The sequence below is a fragment of the Coregonus lavaretus genome, assembly GCF_964263955.1.
Source record: "Coregonus lavaretus genome assembly, chromosome: 3".
NCBI lineage: Eukaryota > Metazoa > Chordata > Actinopteri > Salmoniformes > Salmonidae > Coregonus > Coregonus lavaretus.
This window is the reverse complement of record NC_139990.1, coordinates 64,728,961-64,742,554: the sequence shown is the minus strand read 5'-3', so window position 1 is coordinate 64,742,554 and position 13,594 is coordinate 64,728,961. Positions and strand designations below refer to the sequence as shown.

At 45.0% G+C, this 13,594-nt stretch overlaps 1 protein-coding gene across 1 annotated transcript in view; it reads left to right on the top strand.

The window, feature by feature from the left end:
* Positions 1-13,594, top strand: part of LOC311126948 (raftlin-like) — a 72,229-nt gene that overhangs the window by 26,952 nt on the left and 31,683 nt on the right. Inside the window, exons 3-4 of the mRNA XM_084158673.1 lie at positions 5,591-5,768; positions 9,776-9,884. Coding sequence (XP_084014799.1) covers positions 5,591-5,768; positions 9,776-9,884 — 287 coding nt within the window. The remainder of the gene's footprint in view (positions 1-5,590; positions 5,769-9,775; positions 9,885-13,594) is intronic.

The window sequence follows — 13,594 nt, the reverse complement described above, 5'->3', positions numbered from 1 at the left end:
TCATTGGTCTTCATGGTGCCGCTTGCTTGGTGGTGCCCCTTGCTTAGTGGTGTTGCAAACTCTGGGGCCTTTCAGAATAGGTGTATATATAAACTGAGATTATGTGACAGATCATGTGACACTTAGATTGCACACAGGTGGACTTTATTTTACTAATTATGTGACTTCTGAAGATAATTGGTTGCACCAGATCTTATTTAGGGGCTTCATAGCAAAGGGGGTGAATACATATGAACGCACCACATTTCCGTTATTTATTTGTAAGACATTTTTTGAAACAAGTTTTTTTTTTTTTTTCACTTCACCAATTTGGACTATTTTGTGTATGTCCATCACATGAAATACAAATACAAATCCATTTAAATTACAGGTTGTAATGCAACAAAATAGGAAAAACGCCAAGGAGGATGAATACTGTAGCTTATATGATATAATTAAGTGATAATGCCTGAGAAGCCGGTGTTTGGAGGATATATTGTGCCAATATATCCTACAAACACCGGCTTCGAGGGCATTATCACTTTTATACAACAGGTTACCAACATATTGAAATACTGATTGACCCAGTCGTTCAGTCTTTTTGTTCTGTATCAATGGACGCGACCCAGTCGTTCATTCTAAATGTTCCATTGCCATATTGGCCTGCAACATTATTATCCCTTGCTTGCTAGCTAGCCAACTACGGCTAACTTACAGTCACGTCACAGTGCAGCCAGAATAACAACGAAGTAGCTGCATTTGCATTTGTTTAATTTGTTTTCTAGTTACATTTGTTTGAATACATCCATAACGAGCTAATGATGCATGATTTCGCCTGGCATAGAATATGTGCTTTCTCGTCAGGATACTGTTGTTCAGAGGAGCTAGCCAACAACACAGCTAACACAATCACTTCAAACTAGCTGTTTTCTATTGATATTTCTTCGTATATATCCATAAAAATGATGCTGATTCATGATTTTGACTGGCTGAGAAAAGTTGCCTACCTGTCCGTCTCATCCCGACTCCCGGCACGTTCATTACTATGGGACAGCTGGAGATCGAATTTGAATATTGAAACAATGTTACAAATGTCAGAGAGACAGCAAGGTTTATACAAATCTCCGCTGTTGAAAACTAAATGTTAGTCTAAAAGAAATGTGAGATAATGTCTAGTTTTTTTATAGTGGAGATCAAGTTTATAAATTGCCTGGCTGGGCTGATGAAACAGTAAATTGTGCAGTCAGATGGAACAGAGTAAATAGGCATTTTAACGTCATAGATTTAGCTGGTGGTAACTTGTGGAATAGACACCGGCTGGATTTAACCAATCAGCATTCAGGATTAGACCCACCCGTTGTATAATATGTCACATTTACAGTGCCTTCAGAAAGTTATTCATACCCCTTGACTTATTCCACATTTTGTTGTGTTACAACCTGAATTCAACATGGATTAAATATTGGAAGGGAAAAAACACATCTGAATAAATGAAATAAAATTCGTATGTAGGTGTCATAACCAGCCATAAAATAACGCAATATACCGTATGTCACAACAGGTGTAAATATATGGGTCATGACAGTGTTACTACAGTGTTGTTGATCCATCCTCAGTTTTCGCCTGTCACAGCCATTAAACTCTGTAAATGTTTTCAAATCACCATTGGCCTCATGGTGAAATTCCTGAGCGGTTTCCTTCCTCTCCAGCAACTGACTTAGAAAGGATGCCTGTATCTTTGTAGTGACAGGGTATATTGATACACCATCCAAAGTGTAATTAATAACTTTACCATGATCAAAGGGAAATTCAATGTCTGCTTTTTTATTTTTATTTTTTTACCCATCTACCAATAGGTGCCCTTGTTTGCGAGGCATTGGGAAAACTCCCTGGTCTTTGTGGTTGAATCTGTGTTTGAAATTCACTGCTCGACTGAGGGACCTTACAGATAATTGTACATGTGGAGTACAGAGATGAGGTAGTCATTCAAAAATCATGTTAAACACTATTATTGCACACAGAGTGTGAGTCCATGCAACTTATTATGTGACTTGTTAAGCACATTTTTATACTCCTGAACTTGTTTAGGCTTGCTATAACAAAGGGGTTGAATACTTATTGACTCATTTCAGCTTTTCATTTTTTATTAAATTGTAAAAATGTCTAAAAACATAAGTCCACTTTGACATTATGGGGTGTTGTGTGTAGGCTAGTGACACAAAATCTAAATGTAATCCATTTTAAATTCATGTTGTAACACAATAAAATGTGGAAAAGTCAAGGGGTGTGAACACTTTCTGAAGGCACTGTAACTTATGTCAGCCCAGGTGAAATATATATCCCTATAATGTGGTAGGACCAAGATGATTGAAAAGTATTTGGAACTTGTTTGGATCAGCTTGTTCTTGAGGATGACTCTCACACACAAGAAAATGCATGCATGCGCACATGTGGTCAATGCCAGGCAGTTGCCATGTAAAGAAGATCAACTAAACTAACTACTGTTTATTTCTACAAAAATAGTATCAAACAGTTAAACTTATTTTCATCGAACATGGCCTGTGTGTGAACATTCATCCCCCAGCTAACCTGGAGAAGCAGATAGTTTCTTTTTTTAAATCCCACGTTTTGTTTTCTACTCATTGTTAAATGTGAGTCTTTTGTTTGATGGCTCTGTGATAACAGAATTTTACAGAAAACCAATTTATTGGCTGTCAGCCAGGAGCATTTTCTTTCATTATTTGTCACGGTACGAAAAAAATCTTTTCTTCTGTTTATGTAAGATAATTTATTTTCTGGGTAAGCAGAAAAGGGAAAAGTAATTGGCTTCCTATTTGTTGATAACATTAACCAGACTGCCTCAGTCTGACTATGGGCTTTTCAAACGAGGGCCCTCACATTCACGATATTAAACGCAAACATTGACTTGAGATATACATATACTGCACAGAATCAAATCTGAATGTATCTACCTAAAAAATAGATTTTTATATGGATTACAGGGTCTTGTCGCCAAATAAACGTTCTCACCGCGTCACACATTTTTGCGAGACCTCGCATTACCCTTCATTAGGCTTCAAAAGAGATGTTTGAATGATAAATATACATATCTGTTGGCCAGCATATAAAGGCTTTTGGATGAGATTTCAGGAGCAGCTCTCACAGCGATTAGAGGCAATTTAAGAAGACCCCTATGGGTGTGTTTCCATTGGCTCCTAATGAAAACCATATTCCATATTTACTCATCTCAATGGAGTGTTCAGAGACTAAGCAGAGAGAATTCTAGTCAAGTTATTATATATCCACCATCTCACATACCTGGCATACATGCACAACACAGATACAAGCCTCAAGGGAAAGGACAAAGTGTTTGTGAATCATCAAAATGGGAAAATAAGATCACAGATCACAGAAGCATTAATTACATTTCCAACGGCAGTAGGGCAGAAAAAAATAGAAATCCACACATTTTGCGAGGGTGGCCTATTTCTTTTCTCTGTCATGCCTTTTAGCTCTGGGAGCTCCTGTATTGTGGCAGAGTAGGACAGAGTGTGATTGAGAAAATGTGGGGATATTTTTAGCCAACCAGTCACTGGCCTGAGGGGACAGAGGCTTTTTTGTAGCTGTTTCACAATGAACCTCTGGATCCATGCCCAGGAGAGACTTCAGATCCTCACTGAATCAGCTTTCATCTCTTCCACAATGCTGCTGTTTCCTGGTTGGCAATACAAGGCTTGCTCCACTACTCCCCTTTCCTCTATTGTTATGCTGGTGATATACTGCAAGGTTTCCCAAACTCGGTCCTGGGCCCCCCCCCCTGGGTGCACGTTTTGTTTTTTGCCCAAGCACTACAGAGCAGATTCAAATAATCAAAGCTTGATGATGAGTTGGTTATTTGAATCAGCTGTTTATTCTAGGGCAAAAACCGAACCATGAACCCACGGGGGGGCCCCAGGAACCGAGTTTGGGAAAGCCTGATATACTGTACTGTAAGACACACTATTGTCTTTAAGTAATGTGCTAAAGACTGGTAGAACAATTGAGTTATTATATTAATTCACAGATACTCAGTTAACAAAGTGAAATCTATCAACAAAAATAATTGGCAATTAGAAACAGACACAGTACGTCTTATTGATTTGTAGTTTGGCTGGGAAAACACCCTAACTTCATCATTTCACTTGAGTGAACCCATGTATACACCACCATCACTCTGCTGGAGCTATTCAACCACAAATCCTAATGTGAGAGTTACGCTAATATTGTCGGTAGCGTTTCCTTATTGATGTACTATACAGCGATATGAAGCTGTGAGTATTTCTCTATGACCAAATTATCCTTCACTGACCTGACTGTGACCTCTCATATACTTTCAGTTTCGGCGTTCCCATGGACTTTGCCTTTTTCTTCCCACTGTATGCTGCATTGATTCCAATTACCAGCAGTGACATTCCCACAACTTGTTTCACATGTGACAGATCACACAGACAGACAATGAGACTCTGCATCCCTCCTCTCCTCCTCCTTCCCTCCATCCTGCTCTTTGTCTTGACTGTCTCCCACGCGGGCCAGCTGTTTGGACCGGTTTAAATGTCGCCTCACAGTGCGTTCTGGGAGCCCAGCCGCCAGGCACTGTCGGGCCAAGCACTCTCTCTCTCTCATTTCTCTATCCCTCTCTCTCCCTGAACCGCCACTCATTAGCATACACTCTGTTCTGATTGGCCGTCCGGACAGAAGCTGTGTTGCTCGTTGTTCCACAGCTCGGCGATTCTGAGGCAAGGCTGACACTTTGTCTGCTGCTGTTGTGCATGGCTTGGCCGAGCTGCTTGGATTGTGCTGAGACGACTGGAGACGACTAGGCTTAAGGAAAAACTAAGATAAAATACCCCCCCCCCCACCACCACCACTTCCTTATCCCCCCACGTCAAAATATCTGGTCACTCAGCGAGTCTACTATCTCATTAATACCAAGCGTCTGTCTTCCCCACTCCTATTGGGAGGTTAAGCCCTGTCGAGAAGACATCAAAGCTCTCCTCAGAAAGCGGCTCGTATCATAGAGCTAAACAATCAGCTTTGATTGGATTTTTATCCTGTCTTATTAACTCTCAGACCAGGGAGCCAAAGCCAAAGGCATGATGCTAATTGCCAAAACAAACTGAAAACGCTCCGTGGATCAACACTGACATCTGGTCCTGCTTACGTTTGGGTTGTTGTACTGCAGTAAAGTATTATGACATTTGATAGGGATGTTTTCTTTTAGGCAATTTGGTTGACCTCCCTCTGTATCTCTATTTGACCTGGTTGTGAATTAGTTCAACTAGATGAGACTTTTCTTGTTTGTACATGTATGTTTAAAAGTCCTAAAGAAGTCCAAAAGCCGAAACGCGTTGGTTCTACTTTTAACAATAAAGAATGTTGCTGAATCTCCTCTCTGTTTATTACGTTTACCTGAATTTGAGTATCATTCACTCGACTGGACTACTATTACTAGTACTATTGCAGTCATTACTATCACTATAACTTCCACTACCATAACAAAACACCTGAAGCAATCACACACAAACTGTACCTTGTCTGGTTCCTTACCTCTGTCTCTTTCCCTGTCTTTCAGATGGCTCATCTACACTGTGTCTTTCGTCTGTGTGGGAGCTCCCAGCCCAGCTCCAGGACCTGTACAAGCAGGGTTTCTCCCTGGTTGCCGTTCACCCCTTCATTCATCCCTGTGATCCCGACACAGTCAGCCCCCAGCACCAGCTCTACAGGGCCGTGCTGATCCGACTCGATGATGGGTACGAATACATACACATTTCATTTATTCAGAGCACCTACATTGACACAATTAGCATAAGCCTTATCCAGGGTCAATAGATTTGTGTTTACGTAATCTTTGTCATTACGTAATCTGTACAGCAAATAAAAATGTATATTACTACATGGATGTAGACACTGGAATGCAATGCTTCATGTTGACAGCTGTATTTTGGTATTACAGAGGTTGTTTTGGGCTAGCTGTCACAGGGCTATTGTTTTGGACGTTAGCAAGCAAATAATATCTTTCCAAGCTTTTGATGCTCCAGCCAACATGTGGAAGGGCCCAAAGTCACAGCTGCCCCCCACATCTGCCCTCCACCCGTGCCCCTGTCAGTGTCGGGAGCCCTGGGTGAATGTCAGTTTGGATCAGGGCATGGATTTACTCAAAGTGTATGTGAAGGGCATGGCAGGGTGGTGCTGGTGGTGGTGGTTTCCGGCTGAAGCCCTGGCTGGCCTCGCGTGCCCCGTGTTCTACCAGCTGGCTGTTATGAAGGACAGCGGTTTCATGCGTGTTTACTGAGAGTGTTAGGCCACATACAGGTCTCTGGGAATGACTGCCTGTGTGAAGTAGAACCAGACACTCACTAGTCACTTTCCCCACAGAGAGGTTAGAGGGGCAGCATTTGAACCTCTCACCCTCCCCTCTTAACAGTGTTTTATAGCCTGGTCTGTTCTCTCTCGTGGATCCAGAGCCCTGGGGTCGGACAGTGACGCCAGACTCCATAAATCCCCGGACTCTCCCCTCGTTGATAAATGATCCAGGAATTCACCTCAAGATTCTTAAATAAGTAATTCCTGCACATGGACAAATAATTCCTGCACATTCCTAAATATATTAGGATTTGGCCTGTTGTTCTTGTTTTGCACTTCCTGGTTGCCTAGTGTTGTCTTGAAAGGATCAAACCATTTGGCTGGTACAGGTGGAGGGCTTAGTTAGTTGTAAAGCACAACAATCCATCCACCCATGGCTCTTGCCTTCTTTCTAAAGACAGCCTGTGCCCATTAATGAGCTCCTAGGGTCTAGGGAAATACATCACACCTCTCTCCCACTGTCGCCACATAGAAACCACACACAAACAAGTTCCAGACCCTAATCCTATGCTGGGAGCACTTACATATTGATTCTGTATGAAAAGGGATGGATGAATGGGCAGCAGCATGGGGTTTTTACACACAGACATGGTTGCCTTCTTCTGGAGGAAAAAATAGAATATGAGGAGAGCAATAGAAAGCAGTAGAGAGAGAAAACAAGAACACAGCTGGAGTGTGAAAGAGAGAATGGGGAAAGGGCTGCCATCCTTTGATGGCTCCGGCCAAACTGTCCTGCTTTATCTCAGCTTCTGTCACCGTGGAGACGGCTGCTCGCATCAGCACCAGCCCTGGGGGGATAAAAGAGAAAGAACAAAACAAATCTACCGGGGAGCATCTTCCTCTCCTATTCCCTTGTCAGTCCCTTGAATCAGGGAGGGAAAACTGCAGATGAAAGCACGACAGCGCAACCATTCATCATCTCCCAAAGCAAACAGACCCAAAAGTGTCTTCTTCACTCTGTGTTGCGCTATGCGTCAGCTGGAGACAGACAGAAGGAGAGAGGGAGAGAGATAGTGTGTGTGTGTGTGAGAGAGAAGGAACAGGGACTAGAACAAGAACAGCAGCTAGGCTATGCCTGGCAGCAGCTGGATGTGCTGTGTTTAGTATGCACACAATGTCTATTTGGATACAATCCCAGCCAATTTTCTACGGTATTAGCTTCAATTGTAAAGCCTCAGTGAACAAGGATATAGCTGCACAGTAGGGTGACATTGCAAAAGCTTCTAGAGCCAGGAATTACACAGGGGCGGGTAGCCTATATAGAGCTGGGTGCCATTGTTGTTAATGTTGAACACTGTCACCTGGAATTACTTTTGTATAATTTCAGCCAGTAGTTTTGAAAGTGCCACTCATGAGCCAAAAGTGGTCCCCTTTTTTGTGTATTATGTCATCAAATTGTGTACTACAGTACGTCATCCATTTTGTATGATATGTTATGTCCTGCAAATATTGTTGTTTTTGCAATGATATGTTTTCAATCCAATTTGTACTATACATTCCGAATTTGTTGTGCTTAATATCCTGGAGTGCATCTTTAAGTAGGCCATAACTTTAAAAGCCTGTAGTCTCTTTGACTGTGATTTGTCGCTGTTGACCGTGGTAACTTGCTCAAATCGGCAGAACAGAGAGAATGGATAGGATCATTTTAATTTTCAAATGTCAACTGTCAAATTTCCCAATGTTCAATTTGGTTGCGGGGTTACAGTTCAGCAGGCAGTGTCTGATGGGATATATTCATCATCTATTGGATAATTGTAGCATTCTGCTACAGCTGTATGGACCAGAAACCATTAGAGGAGATTCGTCCAATGAAATTATTCATGACTCTGTGAAAAGCTGACATTAGAAAAATATGTGCTATATTATTAAAGGCCAGGGATGAAAGATTGCTAAACACAGGTTCGATGGTGGATCCCGACCGAGCCGTTGTCATGGAGATTGTGATTTTTGTAATTGCGATTTTGGCGCCCAATGTGAGGGCTTCTGGGTTTAAAGCTACATTCTGGGATTCAAAAAACTTAAACACGCCCCAACATATCAATAATTTAAATAACCATTCCCAGATTCCAAATCCCAGACTGTGCCTTTAATACTCCCTGTGGTCCGGGATACAGAACCTTGAACGGTTGAACCTGACTGACAGTGCAGCTGAATAAATAGCAGCAGCAGTCTGCAGAGAGAGTGGGAAGTCTGGCAGACGTATACCCAGGAGGAGGCTGCAGTCAGGCCAGCTGCAGGCTGGAGCCAGGCATGCGTTTGACACTTACTGTAGCCACATGTGGCCTGGCAGAAGACAGCAGAACTGTGGGGCTGAATGCAAGTTACCCGTTTCACACCGAGAAGATGGACTGCAGGTGATGGGGCTATTTTTAAAGAAGTCCGTGCCTCTAGAGAGGCAATGGGACACTTTTTGAACGCACTTTTCTCCCACTTTGTCCTTTATGGATTTGAGCCCTCCTCAAGTTTATAGATCCAGTCTGCTTTTCATGATTTCCAATAACAGAACGTGGAAAACGAATAGCAAGAATTCAGCGGTTTTCCTTTACATTGAGGCTTCACGGTGCTGTGAATTGCACAGTAAGTTTGCAAAAACCTCTACATGATTCAGAGCATCCACTGTGCAGATTTTCCTTGACATAGTTTGCTACTGACATTTGATCTGGGATAAGTTGAATAATGATGGGTGACTGGTGTGACAGTGACGTCTGACTTCTGTGGGGTGTTGTTGACTGTGAGAGATGACTCAGGTTCCAGCTGTGCTGTGAAGTCTGTGTGACTGAGAGAGAGAGTTAGGCCTGGGCTGCATGTGATAATGTTTAAAGTCTCCTTACACACACACACATGCAGGTACATACTGTGGATACCCACACACACGCTGTGGCGAGGGTGGAAGGGCCCCATCCGTGTTGTCAACAGGATGAGAAGAGAAGCAGAGTGATGGAAGCTGGGACAGTGGCCTCCTCCAGGGCTAGCTGTGGGATTTCCTCCAGAGAAAATAGAAAAATACAGACCCATATAAATAGATCCCATCCACCCACAATACTGATAAGTGGATAAACAAGACAAGATTTGTATTGCATTGAGTTTCCTATCGCACCCTAATGTGTCCCTTTCAATCCTGATTTGTGTCTAAGTTCAGTGCTTCTTTTTTTTTCTGTCATACAGGCCAACAATTACATTAACACGGCTCGTATGTGATTTATTAATATGGATGGGCATAAATCCCTTGCATAAATCCATAAATACTTTATTTTCAAGGATTTCTCTGTGCCACCATTTCAGATATGTATTACAGAATGTGGTGTATGTCTGTATTGTCTGACTGAAATGACTGAAATGACTGTGGCTGAAATGTGTTGTTCCTCTCTCTCCCGCTGTGTGGCTGCTACTGCAGGTTGGAGAAGAGCGAGTCAAGCTGTGCTCCCTACCGTCTGCAGCTGGAGCAGTGTCTGTCTGCCGACCAGGTGCCCACCCCAGAGCTCATCCAGGGCTACCTGAAGAAGGTGAGCCTCAGATAAGGCCCTGTCACACTATTGAGACGAGCTGAGCCAAGCCAAGCTGTACTGAGCTGGCCTGGTTAGTGGTTAGGCATCCACAACTGTGCTGAAAAGGACATCGACGTGAACGAAAATATTAAGCCAGCACAGTTTTGTTCGGGTGGCATGATAGTGTGAAAAGGGTATAGTGGACTCAGATCACGGACACAACAGACCATCCTCTAGATCCTAGAGGCCCTGTGGGCAAAAACAATCTCTTATCTGTTGGGTTTCATCTTTATCTCGACTCGATTTCCACAGCCAGCAGACGAGACCGTCCTTAGTTTTAATAAAACATTGGGGAGTGGAAATGGGTTATCAATTCAGCCGGCCAGTCGCCTGAGGACCAGAGTTTCATTCTGACCTTCAAACTCTCGGCTCCTGGAGCACTCTCTCTACTATCTGGAAAATAGGAAATATGTAGCCTATGTAGAACTGGAAAATGTAAGTCTTTACAGAGGGCTGCTCTCATTCTGCAGTGAAGACATGTTAGCACTAATCAATCTCAAGCAAGCTGTCACGATCGTTTACTGATGAGACGGACCAAGGCGCAGCGTGATAAGCGTACATATTTATTTAGTACTGAACACACGACAAAAACAACAAACAAACGATACGTGAAGTCCAAGGTAGACTAAGAACATACCAATACGGAACAAGATCCCACAACTAATTGGTGCCAACAGGCTGCCTAAGTATGGTCCCCAATCAGAGACAACGAGCTACAGCTGCCTCTGATTGGGAACCACCCTGGCCAACATAGATCTAAATGATCTAGAAACTAAACATAGAAAACCTAACATAGAAACTACACACCCTGGCTCAACATTTAAGAGTCCCCAGAGCCAGGGCGTGACAATAACCATATCATATACTGAGATATCACAGATAAAAGCAAAGAGGCTTGTAATCGTAAATAGCAATGTAACAGAAACATATGATGTTTACCTGTTTCTCTGACCTGAGCATGTGCAATATACAATAGTGTGATTTTCCATTCAATGCAGACCATTTCAAAGGCTATCCATTACCTTCACACCTGAGTTGACTCACATTAACACACACACACACACACAGTAGAAATGATCCCTCTCCCTCATTGACTGGCAACGTTACCCTCAAATGAGATACAATATTTTCGTCTTGGCAATTCCATTTTGCAATTTCGCTGGGAATAAAAATGTGCAAGTGCTGAGCAAACGTTCAATAGATATTAAACAATGCAGCTAGGAAACGATGTGACTATTTTACAATTTCATTCATAGAGGATCACCTGTGACATGGCGCCTATGCTGATTTGATTTGGATTCTCCTGGTCCCCGGCTGCAGATAGCAGAATGTGCTGCCTCTGGCTGGATCTTATGACAGAATGTGAATGGAGAATGGCATCATTAACATTGCTTGACAGTTAGCATTTCAATTTCATTTGATGGAATATCCAAATATTGACATAAAATGCCAGATGACAATGAAATGGGAAAAGCAATGCTTGATTTGGGTTGCAGTCCTGCCAGGGCTGGAGCCATTGCAATCCAATCAACTCTAGTTCAATTTGAATGGCTGATGCTGGGAAGAGGGGTGGAGGGAGGGAGGGTGGCTCTATAATTACATGCAAATACCAGGTATGTAAACAGTTCCCCTGGAATCCATTTGGTTGACAAAATAGGGAGTAAATTAGGGAAATTCAGGGGGGAAAATAGCTATGGTTCTACAATGGCACGACCTAGCAATGTGTGCTTATGTTCTAGGTTGTGTTTCAAGGTTATCACAAATGTTTTTGAAAGTCCATTGAGCACTAGCTAAAACTTTGTGTCACGCCCTGACTCTAGGGACTTGTATTTGTTGAGTCAGGGTGTGTATTTTCTGTGTTGGGTTTGTCTATGTTAGTTTCTAGATCGTTTAGATCTATGTTGGCCAGGGTGGTTCCCAATCAGAGGCAGCTGTAGCTCGTTGTCTCTGATTGGGGACCATACTTAGGTAGCCTGTTGGCACTAGTGGGGTGTGGGATCTTGTTCCGTGTGAGGTATGCTATTTGTCTACCTTGGACTTCACGTTTCGTTTGTTGTTTTGTTGTGTGTTTAGTCATTAATAAATATGAATGCATATCACGCTGCGCCTTGGTCCTTCTCGTCCGTAAACGATCGTGACAGAAGATCCCACCAATCCTGGATCAAGCAGCGTGACGAGGAGAGAGGATGGACTTGGGAGGAGATGAGCGAGAGTCTGGCAAGAGGGATGGAGGCCATGATCACGGGGGAGAGACAAGCCCAAAACATTTTTAGGGGGGGGGCTCACACCGTGGACGACGAGGCAGCAGGAGGCCGCGATAGAGCGGTTCAGACGTTTTGCAGAGGAGGCCGCCAGATTAAGGGGGTCATTGGTTCAGAGGGAACAGAAGGAAAGTGTAGAGGCACGGCGAGAGGAGCTGGTTAGGCAGCAGAAGGAGCGGGGGTTAATGAAGGAACCCAGTCCCGCTCCTCGCACCAATCAAGTGGTGCGTGTCGCCAGTCCGGTCTGGCCCGTTCCTGATTCCCGCACTAAGCCAGAGGTGGGTGTTCCCAGTATGGTTCGGCCCATTCCTGCTCCTCGCATCAAGCCAGTGGTGCGCATCGCCAGCCCGGTCCGGCCTGTTCCTGTCCCTCGCACCAAGTCAGTGGTGCGCGTCGCCAGCCCGGCCCGGCCTGTTTCTGCCCTGTGCACCAAGCCAGTGGTGCGCGTCGCCAGCCCGGTCCGACCTGTTCCTGTCCTTCGCACCAAGCCAATGGTGCGCGTCGCCAGCCCGGCCCGGCCTGTTCCTGCTCCCCGCACCAAGCCAGTGGTGCGCGTCGTCAGCCCAGTCCGGCCCGTTCCTGCTCCCCGCACCAGGCCAGTGGTGCGCGTCGCCAGTCCGGTACGGCCCGTTCCTGCTCCCCGCACCAAGCCAGTGGTGCGCGTTGTCAGCCCAGTCCGGCCCGTTTCTGCTCCCCGCACCAAGCCAGTGGTGCGCGTCGTCAACCCAGTCCGGCCCGTTCCTGCTCCCCGCACCAAGCCAGTGGTGCGTGTGTACAGTCCGGCACGGCCCGTGCCTGTTCCACCGGTGCCTGGTCCGGCACCGGTCAGCTGCTCCACTCCGGAGCCAGAGCAATCCGCTCCACCGGGGTCCAGTCCAGCTCCGGTCAGCGGCTCCACTCCGGAGCCAGAGCAGTCCGCTCCACCGGTGCCTGATCCAGTTCCGGTCAGCGGCTCCACCCCAGACCCAGACATCAGCCCCTCTCCAGGTTCGGGGTCTCCCACACCAGGGTCCAGACAGGGCGTGGTACTTCGTGGGAGGAAGGAGAGAGGAAGCAGCGCGCCTAGGTCCAGACCAGACCAGGGGCGTAACGGGGAGGTGGAGAGTAAGTGGTGGTCACACCCGGAGCCGGATCCGCCTCCGAGGCGGAATGCCCACCCGGCCCCTACCCTGTTAGGTTTATGTGGCGCGGTCGGAGTCCGCACCTTTGGGGGGGGGGGGGTACTGTAACGCCCTGACTCTAGGGACTTGTATTTGTTGAGTCAGGGTGTGTATTTTCTGTGTTGGGTTTGTCTATGTTAGTTTCTAGATCGTTTAGATCTATGTTGGCCAGGGTGGTTCCCAATCAGAGACAACGAGCTACAGCTGCCTCTGAGTCCATTGAGCACTAGCTAAAACTTTGTGTCAC